General features: G+C 38.0%; 8 protein-coding genes across 8 annotated transcripts; 3 read left to right on the forward strand and 5 right to left on the reverse strand.

Moving 5' to 3' along the window:
• Nucleotides 1-5,020: 5,020 nt before the first annotated feature.
• On the forward strand, nucleotides 5,021-5,643 carry GCK72_005633 (uncharacterized protein; the record flags this gene model as incomplete). The annotated part of the gene is made up of 3 exons (XM_003117210.2): nucleotides 5,021-5,158; nucleotides 5,214-5,552; nucleotides 5,605-5,643. The coding sequence occupies 3 exons, from the start codon at nucleotides 5,021-5,023 to the stop codon at nucleotides 5,641-5,643; spliced, it is 516 nt and encodes a 171-aa protein (XP_003117258.1).
• Nucleotides 5,644-6,059: 416 nt separating this feature from the next.
• Nucleotides 6,060-7,936, reverse strand: GCK72_005634 (uncharacterized protein; the record flags this gene model as incomplete). Its single annotated transcript, XM_003117034.2, has 5 exons — nucleotides 6,060-6,189; nucleotides 6,337-6,422; nucleotides 6,738-6,858; nucleotides 7,679-7,777; nucleotides 7,821-7,936. 5 exons carry the CDS (start codon nucleotides 7,934-7,936, stop codon nucleotides 6,060-6,062), a joined length of 552 nt encoding a protein of 183 aa, XP_003117082.2.
• Nucleotides 7,937-8,139: 203 nt separating this feature from the next.
• On the reverse strand, nucleotides 8,140-9,270 carry GCK72_005635 (uncharacterized protein; the record flags this gene model as incomplete). The annotated part of the gene is made up of 3 exons (XM_003117119.1): nucleotides 8,140-8,253; nucleotides 9,026-9,092; nucleotides 9,140-9,270. 3 exons carry the CDS (start codon nucleotides 9,268-9,270, stop codon nucleotides 8,140-8,142), a joined length of 312 nt encoding a protein of 103 aa, XP_003117167.1.
• Nucleotides 9,271-9,545: 275 nt separating this feature from the next.
• On the forward strand, nucleotides 9,546-10,995 carry GCK72_005636 (uncharacterized protein; the record flags this gene model as incomplete). Its single annotated transcript, XM_053725266.1, has 8 exons — nucleotides 9,546-9,566; nucleotides 9,639-9,762; nucleotides 9,813-9,888; nucleotides 9,935-10,047; nucleotides 10,093-10,347; nucleotides 10,395-10,514; nucleotides 10,560-10,882; nucleotides 10,930-10,995. The coding sequence occupies 8 exons, from the start codon at nucleotides 9,546-9,548 to the stop codon at nucleotides 10,993-10,995; spliced, it is 1,098 nt and encodes a 365-aa protein (XP_053589460.1).
• Nucleotides 10,996-11,504: 509 nt separating this feature from the next.
• Nucleotides 11,505-13,481, reverse strand: GCK72_005637 (uncharacterized protein; the record flags this gene model as incomplete). Its single annotated transcript, XM_053725267.1, has 7 exons — nucleotides 11,505-11,646; nucleotides 11,745-12,292; nucleotides 12,386-12,682; nucleotides 12,731-13,175; nucleotides 13,218-13,303; nucleotides 13,352-13,419; nucleotides 13,466-13,481. 7 exons carry the CDS (start codon nucleotides 13,479-13,481, stop codon nucleotides 11,505-11,507), a joined length of 1,602 nt encoding a protein of 533 aa, XP_053589461.1.
• A 553-nt stretch (nucleotides 13,482-14,034) lies between these two features.
• GCK72_005638 (uncharacterized protein) lies at nucleotides 14,035-14,837 on the reverse strand (the record flags this gene model as incomplete). The annotated part of the gene is made up of 2 exons (XM_003117130.1): nucleotides 14,035-14,689; nucleotides 14,740-14,837. The coding sequence occupies 2 exons, from the start codon at nucleotides 14,835-14,837 to the stop codon at nucleotides 14,035-14,037; spliced, it is 753 nt and encodes a 250-aa protein (XP_003117178.1).
• An 830-nt stretch (nucleotides 14,838-15,667) lies between these two features.
• Nucleotides 15,668-16,886, forward strand: GCK72_005639 (uncharacterized protein; the record flags this gene model as incomplete). Its single annotated transcript, XM_053725268.1, has 8 exons — nucleotides 15,668-15,699; nucleotides 15,745-15,805; nucleotides 15,856-15,940; nucleotides 15,992-16,113; nucleotides 16,161-16,273; nucleotides 16,412-16,483; nucleotides 16,528-16,688; nucleotides 16,732-16,886. 8 exons carry the CDS (start codon nucleotides 15,668-15,670, stop codon nucleotides 16,884-16,886), a joined length of 801 nt encoding a protein of 266 aa, XP_053589462.1.
• A 454-nt stretch (nucleotides 16,887-17,340) lies between these two features.
• On the reverse strand, nucleotides 17,341-18,573 carry GCK72_005640 (uncharacterized protein; the record flags this gene model as incomplete). Its single annotated transcript, XM_003116697.2, has 8 exons — nucleotides 17,341-17,464; nucleotides 17,512-17,671; nucleotides 17,720-17,800; nucleotides 17,850-17,998; nucleotides 18,044-18,119; nucleotides 18,163-18,247; nucleotides 18,297-18,371; nucleotides 18,418-18,573. The coding sequence occupies 8 exons, from the start codon at nucleotides 18,571-18,573 to the stop codon at nucleotides 17,341-17,343; spliced, it is 906 nt and encodes a 301-aa protein (XP_003116745.2).
• Between the last annotated feature and the right edge of the window lie 622 nt (nucleotides 18,574-19,195).

The following is a 19,195-nucleotide window of genomic DNA, read 5'->3' on the forward strand; positions in this document are numbered from 1 at the left end:
ACTTTTAACCTATTGAAGACCAAGTGAATCAACGTGCTTCTTCTGAGGATACAATTCTACTTCCGAAAATAACTCTTTGACCTCGTCACGTTTTCCATATCACCACTATCCCCATACATTCTCCCATTCAAAAACCCTATTCCAAAGAGATTGTCTTTGTGGCGGCAGAGCGAAATGCCAAACACACTGAAAAATCATGAGCTCTTTCTTCTTTTCTCGAAACGAATCTCATTCGATTAGGCAGCCAAGGACTCACTTTAAAGTACTTTCAGGCACTTGTTTTCTATTTTTTTCCCCCGATTCCCCGTTGCCCGAACTCGTGTTTTGCTGTGAGGAATGTCTGCTTTTTTCTTCTTTTCTTCTTCAAATCAACATCTCATTTTTCACTTGTGAACTCATTACATTCGTCACATACAACTTCAAACCCCATTCCACCTTTTTGTCGTTCTTTAAATGTGAAAAAGCTTTTAACCGCCCACTACAGTACTCCACCACGTCATTGTCCCAAAAAAGAAAAAGAAGGAGAGAACAAAACACGTTGATGATGATAACTCAATTAGTAAGCGTCTTGGTGACCGCCTATTACTTGTTCTCAATGTGTAAATTAGGCGTCTTCTTTCCCCTACCAAAACAATTTTTGTGAAGTGAGAGCAACCGAAAACGAAGAAAAAAAAAGAGCCTACATGTACCATTTTGTCATATTTATGGGCGGTTAAGGAGTCAACGGAAAGCCCAAATTCAGTCAATTTCCAGGCATCCCGACCCTTCTTGCATTCATAAATTCAGTTGACGTCTGGTTTTCTGGTTTTCAGAAGAAATGAAATAAGAAGGAAAGGAGAAAGAAAAACCAAGAGGAAACAGCCGAACAAAATGCTTGTGGGGTGCATTTAATCGAATCAAATCAAGAAACGACAGCTTCCAATTATAGTTTCTTTCTTGCACCAAACGAACATTCGTTTTGTCAGAACATTGAGCGGAAAAGTTTCCTGGGAATAAAAAACAGAAGTCGTGGATCATCAAAAGCACATGGCGACCAGATGACCTGGGATTAATAGTTGTGATTTCGATGGGAATACGCGGAGGATTTTTCTTGAGATAATCCGAGTATTCACTCATTTCTTTTTTATCCCGGCTGACAAGTTTTCAATCTTTACTGACACTCGGAAATTGATCTTCTGATTCGATTTCCTTTTCCTTGGCGTCTCATAAATATTCCTTTTCATTTCTTGCAAAAAGAAGGAACATGTATGTATATCCCTTGGGATTTCAGTGTTCTTTTCAGTGATCTGACCAATTCATCTACCAAACCTTCTTTTTTTCAAATAGTATGTACTCCGAACTACACGAAGATAATTTATATAAGTATATACATCTGGCTGAAAACAACCAAAAAGTGGAGGAAAAGGAAGTAATCGGAAGTTACGAAACGAGCACGCAAAGCTTCCTTTTTGGAAAGGACCTTCCTTCTTTTCTCCTGTTAAATCCTCGAATCTTGATCAGATTCACGGACAAACTTCACTACACACCGGAAGAAACAGGGTCAGCTGACCCCAATGAAATTCCGACTGTTGCCCCCGAGAGAAAACGACATGTCTATCCTTTCTAACTTCACTTATAAAAAGAAAAAGAGCAAGATATCATGTTATCGAGGGGACAAGTGAGAGCTCTCTATAATTATCACTTGTCTCAGATCAATGGAACATGAGGATGACAACACAAGTAGTTTCCATGTTCACGTGTCAATATATGAGGTCAATAGGGGCCTTCCTGTTGTCTAGTTGAATGATATATCATTCTGACCTATTAAACATCAAATCTCAATTTCAACCAATCCATCCACCTGTCTCGCAGAAGGAGACATAACCAATTTTCGTTTCACTGCAATACAATTTTTTGCTGTATTTCCGGAGTTCAGTGGTCTATTCCATTTTAAAGATGACGTAAAAACCTATTCCAGCCAACGAGAATGACAAATACTTAAGACGCACTCTCTGACTCGTTCGATCACCCGTAGGCACACGAAAAAAGTTGACCATCTCCGATTTGCCTATAATTTCGATCAAAGATAGTATCAAGTGTTCTCAGCAAATTGGGGTACTTTTTGGCCGGGTCCGTCACCTGGGTACCTAGGAAAATCAAAAAATCGATATTTTTCGAAAATTTTTCCTGAAGTAGTTAGGAATGAAATCTCAACGGGAAGTTATTGCAGACACAATTTTAAGCATTTTTTGTGTTCAGAAGAAAATTCCAGCTCAACACCTTCATTGTGAAAATTTTCAAAATATATGAAATTTTGGGGTTTTTTTCATAAAATCGTTTTTATCTCGGCAGCGACCCGAGAAGACGGGGTTTTTTATTTGATATTCGAAATCTGCATAAAATTTGGTATTGGACACATACTATCCCTACTCGTAACTCTAGACCCAAAGAACGGTTTTTTAGGGAGAATGAGAAAAACTGTCATTTCAATTTTCAAGTCCTTCCAGTAAATTATTTTTGATGTTTCAAAATAATGGTTTTTTGAAGTTTTTTATTTAATCATGCCATTTTTATTCAGTTCCGGTACAATTTTCGATCATACCACAAAATTTTTTTCGAAAAATTGAATTTTTTTGATTTTTGAAAATTTTCTCCCGAATTGAATCATTCCGACTGAAATATTAAGGATAGCATTATAAAATCAGAAGAATATAACTGGAATATTCTTTAAGTTCATAAAAAACTTGATTCCCACTGTCGGGCCACCTGCTACTTACGTGTTCATGGTGAAATTCAGCTAAATTTTCAACTTGGGAAGTTGGTGTAACGGTACTTCATACTTGCAACGTTATTCGAAAGGGAATTGCGGTGAATATGACAGGAATAGTGAGAAAACGGCAAAAATTGATAGATTCTGCAAGATTTTCAAAAAATAACTTGAATAGTTTTTTCCTGATATCCATAAAAAGGTCAGACCATTGAACATTTATGAGTCCTAATTTTTTAAAGCTTTTTTTGGAAATCTTGCTGAATCTATCAATTTTTGCAGTTTTCTCACTATTCCTGTCATATTCATCACAATTCCCTGTCAAATAACGTTGCAATTATGAAGTACCGTTGCACCAACTTCCCAAGTTGAAAATTTCGCTGAATTTCACCATGAACACGTAAGTAGCAGGTGACCCGACAATGGGAATCAAGTTTTTTATGAACCTAAAAAATATTCCAGTTATATTCTCCTGATTTTATAATGCTATCCTTAACATTTCAGTCGGAATGGTTCAATTCGGGAGAAAATTTTCAAAAATCAAAAAATTCAATTTTTCGAAAAAATTTTTGTGGTATGATCGAAAATTGTACCGGAACTGAATAAAAATGGCATGATTGAATAAAAAACTTCAAAAAACCATTATTTTGAAACATCAAAAATAATTTACTGGAAGGACTTGAAAATTGAAATGACAGTTTTTCTCATTCTCCCTAAAAAATCTTTTTTTGGGTCTAGAGATACGAGTAGGGATAGTATGTGTCCAATACCAAATTTTATGCAGATTTCGAATATCAAATAAAAAACCCCGTCTTCTCGGGTCGCTGCCGAGATAAAAACGATTTTATGAAAAAAACCCCAAAATTTCATATATTTTGAAAATTTTCACAATGAAGGTGTTGAGCTGGAATTTTCTTCTGAACACAAAACATGCTTAAAATAGTGTCTGCAATAACTTCCCGTTGAGATTTCATTCCTAACTACTTCAGGAAAAATTTTCGAAAAATATCGATTTTTTGATTTTCCTAGGTACCCAGGTGACGGACCCGGCCAAAAAGTACCTCAATTTGCTGAAGACACTTGATACTATCTTTGATCAAAATTATAGGCAAATCGGAAATGGTCAACTTTTTTCGTGTGCCTACGGTCAGTTGATCGATGCTCGATTGACTCAGAGAGTGCGTCTTAAACCTCAACCTCTTTTCCTTTCATTTTCGTCAATCATCCAACATCTCTCCCATAAATAAACTTGACATTTCGATATATTTGCAACGGTATCACGCGACCTAATTTAAGTTTTGCATGTTGTGCTCTGAAAGAGATTTTTCTTTCAATTAATCCAAATTTCCACATGGCTTTTGTTCTATCAAATCGTTTTCGAACCATCAAAAACAAAATAGCTCCGCCCATTTCGTGTGGTCGGGAGGAGTCCCGTGTTGTGCTCAGACTCCGCCTCTTCTATTCACTCCGTCGCCATGTGCTCCAAACGAGAGCGTCGAGTGAATTCACAAGCAGTATTCGTTCCATGACCATGTCTTTTTTCATGTTCTGAGCTTTTAGGCGTATATGCTCGATGGTTATCTCTTGGTTGAGCCACGCAAGTCAGACATCAGAGCTCGAGGCGGTACAGCTGAGACTGACTTGTTTGCCACCATCCTCTCTCTTCTTATTTTTTCTAGTTGCCTTTAAATGTAATGTTTTTACGAGAACAGAGAAGAACTCTTTGCCTTGAGGGTCTTTGTTTGGCCTGAATTTTGTATCTCGGTCAGTCTTGTGATTTCCACAATGACTCGGTTCAAACAGATATTTACCCAAGTGAGGTCAGAATTCACTAGTGGATTATTTTTTCAGACCAGCAACTTCAATACACAGTAAACGCATGCTCTCTTTTGACTCGGTTCCAATTCTAATCATCCCACTAACGCATCAATTATAAACCACTTTCTTCTTTTCAACTCATCCATCAAAATTCATCCAACTTCTTTTTTCGCCTGTCGCTTCTCCTAATGAGCTTTTACCCTTTTAGGTGGTTTGGGCATCATTTGCCGTCTTCATCCATTCTATCATCTGGACCCTTCTTTTCACTAAATGATGTCAAGCACTTGTCATAAACCCGTCCTCAAATAGCTCTCGCATTTTTCTCGTTTCGTTTTCTCCACCCAAAATTGCCGTTTTGAGACTCATACTTATTCCCCAAAAGGCTCCGCATGTGTTTCTTCGAAACTTTGAAGATATTTTTGTTCCTATTTCAGCTGTCTCGCTTAAGTTCCAACAATGAGCAACGATCCTCGCCGTGTATCTCTCTTCAACCGATGGGCATCCAAACAAAACAACGAACCAGTCTCGGGTTTTGAAGGGCTCAATGAAGAAGAGATTATGGAGTACAAGGCAGCTTTCAGGCTTTTCGACAAGGTATTAAATTTGATAATTCCAAACTGATCATCTCACTAAATTCTCTCATTTTCAGGATGGAAACGGTTCGATCTCCTCGAAAGAATTGGGGGTCGCTATGCGTTCTCTCGGACAGAACCCAACTGAACAAGAACTTCTTGATATGGTGAACGAAGTTGATATTGATGGAAGTGGAACTATTGACTTCGGAGAATTCTGTCAGATGATGAAGAGAATGAACAAAGAAAATGATAGCGAGATGATTCGTGAAGCCTTCCGTGTATTCGATAGAGATGGAAATGGATTCATCACTGCTGACGAATTCCGTTACTTTATGACCCACATGGGTGACCAATTCAGTGATCAAGAAGTCGATGAAATTATTGCAGAAATTGATATTGATGGTGATGGACAGGTGAGTTCTTGAACTTTTCATATAGCATCTTCTCATTATTCACTGTTAACAGATCGACTACGAAGAATTCGCCTCCACCTTCTCCAGCTAAAATTGTTTTGATCACCATGTACAGAGTCCACAACAGACGATAAAAACTTGAAAACGGGTCGCCATTTTACTTCTGAACCTATAATTCCACCGAATCTCTCTCTCTCGCTTCCTTATACTGTCAACTGCAATCATATATTTTTCTAAAGCTTTTCTGCTTCCATCTTTTTGAATTATATTCTTCATCATTGCATCACTCCCATAAAATTATTTTTACAATTGTGATATACATCGAACTATCAAACAATCGAATCAAAAGATATACGTGACAAGCGATAGAGGCCGAGCTATCAATCAAGCGACGCACATTCCAACAGCTTTCTAGCTTCTCCCCTCCTTCTTACTGACTACTTGTGTTACAATGATTCGATGGGATAGAGATGATGATGAGACCGTTAAAAACAACAAGTTCTACTATTATATACTTACCCAAAGGGATGAGTAGAGTGTAGCGAACAGAGCTGATACATAGGATACTGTAACTAGTCGACGTTGTGGAGATGCCATATGTGTCAAGTAGGATTTCGGTCCGAGCAGGAATGCAAAACTGGAAGAAAACGTGTTTTAAAAAATTGAAGTATTGAGAAGAGAAGAATGTTGCCTCAGAATAAAATGAAGGAACTACGCGTTCATCCAATCAGATTCTGCTTAGAACGTTCTACTTTTTATTACTGCCATTTATGAATGTAGGTACCTCAACAACATAAGCACAGATCCTAGAGTGTTGAGAGCTGCAAACTTCCTCGTGGACACCAATATAACTGGAATCAGAACGGCTGCCTGAAATAAATTAGACCATAGAACATGTTTCATTCTCATTTTTTATGTATTTGACTTAAGTCAGCGGTCATGTTCTTGAGTCTTGGCTGACAAGACAGAAAAAAAACGGGACCGATAATGTCTTGGGGACAGCCGCTTCTCTCATAAAGTGAGGGTGGTGAGTGAAAGAGTGTAAGAAAATGAGAGGGGCATGCATTCAGTTAATGGGATCCACATTTTCAGGGTGAAATGTGTCGGAGACATTCAACCAATGGGTTGGGGAAATGTTTCGAATTGTGTCAAAGGGGAAAATGGAAATGAAAAAAAGAATCTTACGGTGGAAAAACAGAAAATTGCTCCGATAATGCACATGAAGAATGCAATGACTCGTTGAGTTCTAGTCATTCCAAACATACTCTCATCTTGAGTTGATGAAGTGAACCATCCAGAATTTTTTCTGTAAAAATAGAAATCAGACTGAAAAAAGTCAAAAAATTTTTTTCGGAATCTGTTTTCCTTTATTATTTTCGAAGATACAGGTTTGTCGAAAAAACTTCTTTTGAAAAATTCTCAAAAAATCTTGCTTATCGTAAACCGGAGGTTTTCTCGTAGACCCCAGTCACAAATACTGAATTTTAAAAATTTTGCCGGTCAGAAAGAGGCGATTGATTCGGTATTCATTAGAGTTACCGTAATTTTTTTAAAATAAACCAACATCCCCAATTCGCCGGCAGTCTCTAATGAGCAGGCAGTCAAAGGGGATTTTTGAAAAAGAAACAGGCAGTCTCCAGTCTCTGATTAGCTAGCCGGCGATATAGTTTCCACAGTACCAAGGCTGTCAGAAATCGCGGCCGGCCGTGAAGGGCCGCGGCTTTTTCCTGAAAATTTCAAACAGCCGCGGCTATCTAGAATTTCAAGGGAAAACATGATTTGATATACTTTTGACTTTTTGGTACCAATTTGACAACCAGGGTTCGACCCCCACTGATGCCAAAATTTTTTTTGGACCGACCGCGACTTTTTCAGAGTTTTTTTCGACCTTATTTTTTGTATTTGACCGAATTAAACGTTTTTGCCGTTAGGCGATTCCAGCTAGGGGTAAATTATTATAAGAAATATCAATTTGAAAATATTACCCACGTTGCCCACTGATCTATAATATGGTGAGTCGATGGACTCTTACTTTTGTTCCATCTCGGGGCCTAAGCGGGATCCTTAGGATCCTTCGTGAAAACTACTTCGTCCTTTAATTGAGTATCTACCATGAACCAACTTACCGATTTCGTGAAGTAGGAAGTTGTCCATCTCCTGAATCATCGCCAACCAATAGTTGTTGACTGTCGGTGGTTTCACTCCGAGAAAGTAAAGAGAACCCTCTGAAATGTGTCAACTAATTATGATTTTTCGTGACGGTAATACCCTATAGAAGTGGGAAGCTTGCTTCGTAAGGAATCCAGAGAAGAGAATGAAGCTGAGCCGCTTATTCCAGTTCCTTTCTTTTTCTGGTCGTTGATAAACTGCTCAAGAGCAGACATGCTCTGAAATAAGACATAAGTTTTATAAGCTATCGTGCTTTCTGTGTTTAGAAAATTCCCTGGTCGAATACCGTTTTGTTGAAAGAAATTAAACCCAACTTATAAAATAAAATGTGGACGTTTTATTGAAGTTTGAGAATCTACATACAAAAGAAAGGAACTTTAAACTAAGCAAAATCGGCTCGTTAATTTTAGTGATAAGTCTAGTGATGAGCGTCCCAGGAGGTCGTTCCATGAGTTTTGTATTGGTATACTTCTTCGACGAGAATCAACGCAGCGGTGAAGGCAACTCCCGCTTTCCATCCGGGAAGAATTAGCTGAAATTAGTTTTGTTCTAGAAGTTTCTTATAAAATTTCATATTCTGCATCAGACGATTGTTTCAATTAGAACATTTTCAAATGCTGGAGAGTTCAAACAAAAACGGAAAATTCAGTAAGAATTTATTCGAGTTTACAGTCCGACAAGAAACTGTAGTATAACCAAGCACTTTGTATGGACATTCTTTGAAGCGATCAAAATTTTTTTTGGGGGATTCCGAATCAGTGTGCTGAATAAGGGACAAAGCTTACACAATGAGTGTGATTCTTGTGAGGGACCACTTTTCTCCATTCTCTTAGGCTTAGGGTTCTTGGAAATTTGGAAAAAAAATTGAAAAAAAGACAAACATTGACAAATTAATCATTTTTTGTCAATTTTTGTTCCCAAATTTTTAAGAAACCTAAGCCTAAGAAAAAGGTTATGTAACAAAAAAATGTCTCTCCCACGTCTTCAGCCTCACACCTGCAGCCAAAAATCTGTCTAAAAATTCGAAAATTTGAGTGCCCCCCCCCCCTCCCCCAACTCCCTTAGCGCCCACGAGATTATATCGGACGTAAACTATAGTTTGAAGTTATCATACTTGTCAACCGGGCCGGAACGTGCCAGCGCGTAGCTCACTCAAACTGAGCAGCTTTATGAGCTGATAAGTATACCAAAATGTAGATATCAGCGAGATCTACACTTCGAGTTACGCGCCAGCGCGTCTCATTCCGGCTGACAAGTATATTTTTTTATTTTTAAGCAGTTTGATCATTAACATAAATACATACCTTCTTAAAATGGGCCCATTGTCCAACAACATGTGGATATTTTCTGTCGTACAAGTACACGTAGTTTCTGAAAAGCAGAAACTGATTTGAAGCAAGATTTGAAAGAAAACTAACCTGATCCACGGATCTTTCAATCCAATCTGCGCAAGGCGTTTTTCATGTTGCGCCAACTGTGGGAAGTCGCGGAAGTTGTTGTAGATAGAGTAGTTTGGAATCTTGAAAGGCTCGTGATGTCCACCACCCATTCTAAATAAATAAAATTTGAGATAGCTGAAAGAAACATACAAAAAGAAACGATAAACACTGGGGAAAAACACAAAAAGAACCAGCCGAGTTGGTGTAGATTTACGGGATGAGAGAGTGTGCGCTTGCTGCGTTTTCCATCGAAGCGCAACTGCGGCGCACTTTTCTCAATCAATTGTCAGGAATATTGGCTTGTTCCAACACATCACTTGTATACATCCAGAATATTCAGATTTTGGATTTTTTATTCCACTTCTAAAACGAAAAAGCAACCGCGATGTCGAAACGGAATCAAAAAGTGAGTTTTTTGATTGAGTTTTTGAGTTGATTGAGTTTTTGAGTGATTGAGTTGAAAAATCATGAAATTCAGAACGCACCGTCAGAAGACGCTATAAAAATGACAAAAGAGCAAGAGGAAATTGCAAAATACATCAGGTTCAACTGTCCGACGGCCACCACCATGTTCGAAGGAAATGAAGTACATTACTTCAGTGGTGAGATAATTATATGGAAAACTCGAACTAAGTGAACATCGATAATTCAGGAAACAAAGCTGTTGACACTCTCTGGGACTCAAAATACGGAAATAAAGCGAAGAATAGCCCAATGTTTAAAACTCGGTATGATCTTACTTTCCAAAAGTTACTCACAATCAGATGATTTCAGGGACGATTGTTTCCATTACATTTGTGAATTGAACTCTAAACAACTTTTCTTCCGAGCTAAGAAACTGGTGGCCAAAAAGAAAGAAAACAAAGATAAAGGAAATGATTCATCCGGTGCGTTTCTTCGATATTCAGAAAATAACTGAATTTCATGTTCAGCTGAAGTTACTAAATCTCCGAAAGGAACTGTCGAGAAGAGAAATAAGAAGGGCAAGGAAGAAGAAACAGCCACTGAAGCCGAAGGTGATGAAAAAGAAGAAACCAAAAAAGATGATAAGAAAGACGAAGAGAAAAAGAAGAAGAAAGTCAAGCTTCTTGTTCATGATATCCAAACTTTTGTTGACGATAAAGATGTTTATGTGTGGGTATTTGACCCAACACCTCTTATGAAAAAGATAATTGGAGTTCTCATGCGTAAGTTCAAATTACATTCATAACCTTCCACTGTCGCTTAATTTCAGTTGTCGGAACCATTGTCGGATGTCTCTTCCCACTATGGCCCGCGTGGCTTCGTCAAGGTGTATACTATGTATCGATAACAGGAATAGGATGTTTCGCAGCTATAATTGTCACTGCTATCCGTAAGTTTCGATTTCAAAAAATCTCGATTGTTCTATCATTTTCAGTTCGTACCATTCTTTTCGGCATTATCTACGCTGTCACTTTCGGAAAACATAAGCTTTGGATTTTGCCCAATTTGACCGAAGATTGCGGAGTTCTCGAATCATTCCAACCGTGGTACACTTACGAGTGCTGTGGAGATGATAGGAAAGAAAACAAAAAGGACAAAAAAGAAAAGAAATCGAAGAAAGCAAAGGACTCCGATGCTGAAGAAGAAGTAGATGAGCCTTCTGCAGATCCTGAACAAAAGGAATGCGAAGACGAAGAGGATGCCGAAAAATACAGTCAGGCTTCTACTGATGAAAACTATGAAAAAATTGACGATGAGGTATAATCTATTTGGATATCATTTTTTCATAATTTAATGATTTTCAGGAAATTTCTGCGCCTCCTTCTCCTAGTGAGGGTATTGCCCGGAAACGTCGCCCAGCCAAAGTATAAACATGAGTTGCCACCAAAGTATTTTCATTCCCAGATTTAAGTTTCTGCATTTATTTAAAGACATGTTTGACGCTCTATTGCATTGCTATTCCCGTCTCTTTTTTAATGTTCGTAGATTTCTTATACTCCTGTTTCTCCTCTGTGATCACCCTCTCGACCCTTGGCTAGTTAAACCTTCTCAGTTCTTTTTCCACATTTCTGCATAAATTCCGTGCTACTGTTGGTACATAATAAATTATATTCTCTTTGTTAACTATTACGACACTTTTATATAATTGAATTCACACAAACGGAACTCGGAATCTGAAGCATGCCAAATAAACTTATAAGAAATATGGGTCGATGACGAGAAAGTTGGAGAGCACAACCCGTGGTGTATATCAAATCATAACGATTCAGGATTGAATAAATGGAACAGGAAAAAAAAAGAGAAAACGTCAAAAAAGATAGACATCACATCGAAAGGTAATAAAGCATGAATTGTCTTATGGGTGTAAAAATAAAACGGACTACTGAGGCCTTTTCTGTGAGAGAGCTGGCCATTGCGTTGCAGCCATCATCGGATGCGGTCCCAGGAGTCCAGCTCCTGTATTGAGAGGCAAGCTACCAGTATGTTGTTCTCGAATCGCATTGACGTAAGGAGGTGGGCATCTGCAATTACTTGAACACTTTGTATCACTTTGTATTGCACACTTTGAACACTTTTTATTTGTAAGCGTTTTTGTTTTCAAATCTGCAAAAACACTTACCCAAAAGGAATAGGATTTTGATTCATTCGAGAATGGGGAACATTGAAGTTAGTGTTCTGAGGAGTCTGTCCAGTCTTCCCATTTTTGTTCATTTGCTTCCTCCCGTTAGCCATATTATTTTGAACGGAATTTTGATGACAATATTGTCCATTCTGTTGAGCTGGCTGCTGGAACTGTCTCTGCCCATTCCCTCCATTCCATCCAGAATAATTCTGACCATGATTAGATTGCCCCCTGTCTACCATAGTGTTCATCAAAGCAGGAGGTTTTGATGAAGAACCAGTGTTGCCTGGGTATGTCATTTGCTGCCGATTTTGTCCACGTCCAGCACTACCATTATTCGAACCTCCACGTGTTGACCCATTCTTTCCACGGCCCAGTCCACTCTGCCCCTGGTACTGATTCGCCATTTGCACATTTGCGAATGTTGCATGCATTTGGATAGGTTGTGGTTGATTCATATTGCTTATCACTTGTTGGTTCGGAGGTGGAAAGCTGGGCGGTGGATAGGCCATGTTGGGTAAGTTGTTTGGAATGTAATTCTGGAACTAGAAGAACGTTTACTATTGGTTCGGAAGTATTGATGTTGTTAAAATAAGATACATCGGTTATAAAGATAACTTTTTCTCAAAAAAACTTACCATTTGTTGCTGCTGTATAGGAGGGCAGTAATAAACAGCATGCTGCTCATTTTGACCTTCCATAAAGTTTTTTTGTGGATTAGAAGGCATCGATGTTGAGTCGTGCGAAATAAACTGATGCATTTGACCTTGATTGGTGTATTGGACCGGCATATGATTGTTGGGTATGTAATATTGAGCCTCGAAATGCTGTTGATGAGCTGGTTGAAAGTTTGGTTGCATTTGTTGAAATCCTGGCGGAGCATTGAAAGGCACTGACACATCTGGTTGAACCACGAACGGCGGTGGTTGCTGAAACTGAGAAATGGTTGAACCAGTGACACTGTATGTTTGAAATAAGCGTACCGAGAAATCAGGAATATATTGAGGTTCCGGACATTCTGTCTCATGTACGGGTGGGTGCATCAACTCGCGACTTAGTTCTTCGCCATAGTGCTCCACCATATTTTGCTGCGTCATTTTGAGAGTTTCCGGTGATTTCGACCGATCAATAAATTTAATCTCTTTAATTTCCTGATTGTCGGGTTTGTATTCGGTGCCCAGAATTCGGTTTCGTGCGGCTTGATACGCAGCTTGTCGTTCTTCATATGTTTGCGCTGGCTGTTTTGAGTCTTTCTGAATGAATTTATGGTGAGAACGACCTCTTAGCGTCGGTTGACTTTCCGCAGATGAATCTGACGGTGGAGACGATTCAACGACATTTTCAGTAGAGAAACCGTCCTTTTTTCTCCGCAGAAGAACTCGTTTTGGCTCTTCCACCGAAGGTCCAAGTCCTTCTTCAGTTTGCAGTCTGAAAAAAAGAAGATTATTGGCAAAAAAATTGATTGCTCACTTCGGAACAGCACCGCTGTTTCCTTCTGCTTTCACTTTCTCGAAATACGCTTCCTTTTTTTCTTCATTTCGTTGAAGAAGTTTTACCTAAAAAGAGAGTTACAGATGTCAATTTTATTGCAGTATTGATTTTACCTTCTCAAATTTTTCCATTAATTCTCTTGCTGGGTCTGCGTCCGCATCTTCCCAACTGTCAGCAATTACTAAAAATTTTATAGATTATTGAAAATCCATTAAAAAGAAACGAACCGTTTTCCTTGCTCATAACTTGACTAGAAATGATGAAAATTTATATACCCTGGAAAAATTAATGTTTAGATCGATGACGAAGAGACGAAGAACAAGAAATTGCAGCTAAACGGCAACAAAGGTCCGTTTTCGGCGGCGGCAAGACACGAGAAATGCGTCAGATGACAAGAAACGCGCAATGCGGCCTGCTGATTTTTTAATGGATAATTGAAACACATTGAAATAGGTATTTGTTAATTATTGACTTACTAGAAATCGGTTACGTTCAATTTAGTTATATTTTATGCGGGAGGTAAAAACGCAAGATTGGTAGAAAAAGCACCAAAGCTTTATTATTTGAGAATACGACTACCGTAATAATTCCAAGTAACTAAATGTAGTATATTACTGTAACTCAAGTTTTTTCCATGTCTTCTTTTCTTACACAACAGAAGATTGAATAAATTATTATTATTAATATTAAACTTGAAAAACATGTAAAATATCCAAAAACAGTGCAAATTTTCATGAAGTTCAGTTTTTATCTTGCAGCATCTTGTCAATGAAGAGTTGATTTCCAAAGCTTCGGATCAATTGCTCCTCTCGTGGTGTTGCTTATTGTTTTCAATCTGAACATCCTCGTTATAGTTTTCTTTATTCTGGAGGATTTCTTGTTCGAACTGAATGATTTGCTGATTTAGATTCATTTGACCATTCTCTCCGTAGTTGATTATTGAGGACACATGAGGTTCTTGATTATGTGCATTTAACAAACGCTGAATCCACACGTTCTTCTCAGCGAGAATTATTTCAAAACGATCGAATATTTCGAGTTCTCTGTCAAGAAACGTGATTAATCTTTTCTTGAGTTCTCTGATTTCTTTTTTAGTTTCTTTTTGTTCATTCTTCAATTTATCGACAATTTGTGCATCATGATGAGTTGGATCAAATTCTTGCATTTCCTTCAGCTCCTTCTTCAATTCTCGAATTTGCTCGTCTTTTTGTTTGCCGAGTTTAAGAAGTGGAGCGCGAGCAATTTCATACTTATTGAGCAATTCTCGTTTCAGTTCATTGATTGTTTTTTGGAAATCTTCAACGATAATTTGGCTGTTTTCATCATCATGTGCAATATTTCTCAATATCATTTGACGATCATATTGGAGTTGTCGACTGTCGATTGAAGCAATTCTAGCAGTGTCATGGACTTTCCAGAGTGCTAGATCTTTCTCACTCAACTTCTTTTTGCTGAACGTTGTTGATTGATTTATTTCCTTTCCAGATTAATCACAACATACCTTTCTTCGTGTTCCTGTTTCTCCTTGTTGAATTGTGCTATGAGTTCCGTGTACTTGTCCATCATCTCGTCTGGGTTCTTGATGATTTGATCGAACATATTGATCTGAAATTAAATTTCGGTTGATCCCGAGAATCTATAACAACAAAAAAAAAGCAAACTGTCAAATTTGGGCCCGGCCCAAATTAAAAGAGGCGTGGCTAAAGATGTAGCCGCTCACGGAATAAAACTCGGAGAAAATTGCCGCCAACGGAAATGATCATTGCAATGCATTGAATGAAATTAAATGAAAAAGGCGGATATTGCCGTGATACGCATTTTTAACATTTTTGGCAAGCCTAACAGTAACAATAGTTTTATTGATCGAATCAGGGCATATTGAAGTCTTCGGAAAAGATTTGATCAATTACAAGGAATATTGTGGAGTTGGAATCGTTTTGAGCTCACACCGTAGAGATCGTCTGGTACGGTGGGACCTGATCCATATCAAAAAGAAAGAGCTCGTATATGTAATTGTTTAAACTAAACATATCTGGTGTCTTATCTCATCCAAAACTTGCATTATTTTTATAATTAGTTCAAAGACTTTTTCTTTGACTTCTGCCCCACCTGTGTCTTCTCGCAGTTTCTCCATCCGAAGAAAACGTATCTTTTCTTTTTTTCAAACTCGAATTAAAAAATCACTCCTTTCTCACTTTGATAACTAATAAAAACCCTAATAAATCTTCAGTACATCCCGATCAATGAAGAATTTCTCGAGCGTATTTCTTCATTTTCTTACTTTGATTTGATAAGAGCATTACTCGTGGAACATGGCCAGCATGTCGCATTGGCAAACTGATAAGACAAAATCAATTTGCGACTGAAAATCGACTGAAATACTCTTAAATTGTCCTTGTGCTAAACGGAAATGCAATAAAGAGAGAACCATGTCAAGTGTTTCTGAGAAGGATCATGAAGTGTAAGTTTGTGAGAAAGCAACAAAATACGAATGAATGATTCTCAGATTAGACGATTTCGACTACGGAGATGATGTATCTATAATTGACAGATCTGAAATCGTGGATGTAAGATTTTGAGCATTTTCCTTTCGTTAATTCTGTAAAATTATTTCCAGTGGAGTACTATCATAATCAAAATATGTCTCGGGTTAGTATTCATTGGATTCGCCAGCGGATGTATCATTTACTCAGTTATCACTTGTCAGTTTTCAGTCATTTATTTTATTTGAATTCTAAAAATACTATTTCTAGCTGAAGAATACACTCATCCTGCCTCCACAAATTCCTCTTTCTTCGTCTATGACGTCAGCCAACATTGTGATAATGGAACATTGACATGGACAAATCGAACTGGAACAGGAAATGATTATGATGTAAGTTTGGAAATAATTGAAGAATTCGAAAAGAATACAGCCTTCAGAAAGTGATAACTGGAATCGCTTGGCTCCAGGATTCACCCAGAAAACGAATTTATCATCGAATTGGGATCGCTTCAGATAACAAGGATTGGCAAGTCACTCATTATGTTTTTATGTGAGTTCTGTGAAATCATTGTTCCAAAATATGGTGTAGTAATTTAGTTAAACAAGTTCATAGAATAAATGAAAAACAGGAAATCTGCTCCGAAATATGCCCCTTTTCGAAATAAACAAGTTTTTCTCTTATCTTCAGGAATCACACATTCTTTGTTGATCGTAATGGATGCACACGACTAAGTTACGGATACGATGAATATCTTCGAAGGTTTGCATTTCTCATTCACTCTTTTTCCATTCCTTTATTTCTAGACTTGGCTTCCAAAAGATTCGAATGCAACGAACGGAATCTATCACAATTGAAGAAGATGATACTGTAAAAGTCAATTTTTACGAAGGAGAGCCATCTCGTGATATTCAAATCGAAGGAATGCATCCAACCATCGTTCGAGCTTACACTCAACCAGATAACTGTAAGAGTCAGATTTCAGAACTTATCTGACTGTAAACTTTCAGCTTTCACCTATGCCTGGGAGTACATTTTCCCGCAGACTCCGGACGAGACCGGCCTATTCAGAAAAGATTATTGGTATCCTGAGATGAAAGCAGGAGTCAATGATGAAGGCGTTTTCGAGGAGCTGCCTGCATCGTGTTACAAACAAACTACCTAGAATTTTCAAATTTCTTAACTGATCTACTTCCAACGAATGAATCAGTTTTTTTTAAAATTGTTTATTAAACGCGACAACAAAGAACATTAGAATTAATGACATGATTTTTCTTCAGTGTTTGAATTCTGAAGAATCATGAGATGCACTTTTCACTCAGTAAAACCTTAGAAGGCAGATGAAACGATAATAAATTCATATTACTACTAAATCGCTCTAAAAAAGGTGCAAAAGAAAAAGAAAAACAATGAACGTCAACGGATTGTTGGAAGACAAATGGATTAATCGGTGGAAATTAACCTATAAATTATAGGAACGGGCTAATCCTAAAACTAAGGGGTTGAATGAAAAAGGATAACAAATGATGAGGGATAGGGGAGTGGATGGAAGGAAGAATAATGGAGCAAATGCTTAGTCGATGTGTCAACAGATAAACAAGAACACAGTGAGCAATGAATTAACCAATGATGAGTCCGATTCCGAATTTTCCAGCAGCTTTTACGTGATTGAGGGTACCCGATAGAGCTAAGGTGAATGGTAGTTGTTGACTAAGACGTTTCTCGAAAACTCCACCAACGGACCTAAATAACCACAATCGTCGAGCTAGTATGTTGAAATAGAAACAAACCAGTTAGTATCAAAGCTAGCCCTCATCGTGACTCCTTCTTCTGGCAACTCAGTTTGATAGGCGAGAGTTGTCACAGCTTCACCAACATTAGCGTTGCATTCGAACTCCACTCCAAAAGCCAAATTATCGTTTTGCTTGTGGAAATAGGTGAGGTGAACTCCTGAGAAGAATATAATATAATTATAACTTGACAACCGGAGGCTTTTACCTGATGCTCCGAGGGTTGCAGCTGCGATAAAATGATTCGCGGTGTACCGAGCGGCATATGAGAGAACTGAGATCTGACCTCCTTTAAATTAAATAATTAGATGATCAAAGTTAAATCAAAGTCTAAAAACCTGGAATGTTTTTTCCATACTGGTAAACCATTTCGGTTCCAACATCAAGACGGGGTGTCAATCGCCGAAGAAACTGTCCAACCAAAATTCCAGCTTCATTGACAAGGTCAATGTTAGCTAGTGTGAGACCGAGAGTGCTGAGGCGACCTCTGAAATTATCTGCTCAGTGTTGCATTGTTCAAGATGACACATACTTTCTTTCAATGGTAGCTTGCGCTCCAGCCAATTTTCCTTGTTGAATTTGTCCTTGGAGTTTTGTTCGGTAGATACCTAAACATCAATAATTCAACGGAAAAATAAAAATTCTCGATACCGAGTTGGTGAAGAATAGTAGCGGTGGTGTTTCCATTCACATCGGTGTCTCCGAGAAGAATAGGGTATGCTTCCGCCGGTCCTACCTAAACCTTCTGATTGTTTTTTTATGCCAGATAACCTGCTTGGTTTTACCTGAGTTGTTCCAACGTACGTTGCTCCAAATCGATATCCAGTGTTCATCGCAGAGAGGGAAAGTGTATGTGAAACCTGTAGAGATGAAAGTTACCGCTTGAAACCTTTCAAGGCATCATACCTGAAAGTGAGAGCTGAGTCCTTTATTGACCATGAGCTTGGCTCCCTCGAAACATGTTGGGAACACATCGCGAGCCTTGCGATGCAATTCTTCGTACGAACCCGGATTCGTTTGAGGAATGGACGCGGCGAACTCACTTTCTCCTGGAGTTGCCATCTACAATGGATTTATTTAATCAAATTGAAAATTTATTACTGAAAAATAAAAACGCGAGAACCATTTCAAAAATTTGCTAATGATGTAATTGTCAAAAGTGAGCCTAAACGATCACCGGAAGAACGTATTTTGGGAAGAATTAGAATTATAACCTAGTACATGTATTTTTCTGCATTACACTACATTAATGTAAACAAAAATAGGTATATTCACACAAAGCCATTAAAAATCCGGTGGACTGCTTTGAAAAATTAATATTCGCAGTGCGTGCTAAACAACGCGCGCCAGCGTAATTCCGGAGTGTCGTAGTCGAGAAGAAGAGAATTTGCAACAAGCTATAATTTGATAATTTTGGCTTGAGTCCGCAAACACCGACGAGGAAAAAATGTCGGAACTTTTTTATTTCGATAATATTTTCGACAAAAATTCTGAAAATTAAAAATTTTTCATATTTGAGTAGATAAAGTTAGAATTAGTATGTGTGATCATTTTCAGATCATCCTGATCGTTTTTGTGTGAGCTTTCTTGAAATATTGGAAGTAACAGACATAAGATACTGTACTTTTCCGAAATTTGAAATATTTTGCCGAACGTATTTAATTATGTTTAAGAATGGTTATTA

The sequence above is a fragment of the Caenorhabditis remanei genome, chromosome II (assembly GCF_010183535.1).
Source record: "Caenorhabditis remanei strain PX506 chromosome II, whole genome shotgun sequence".
NCBI lineage: Eukaryota > Metazoa > Nematoda > Chromadorea > Rhabditida > Rhabditidae > Caenorhabditis > Caenorhabditis remanei.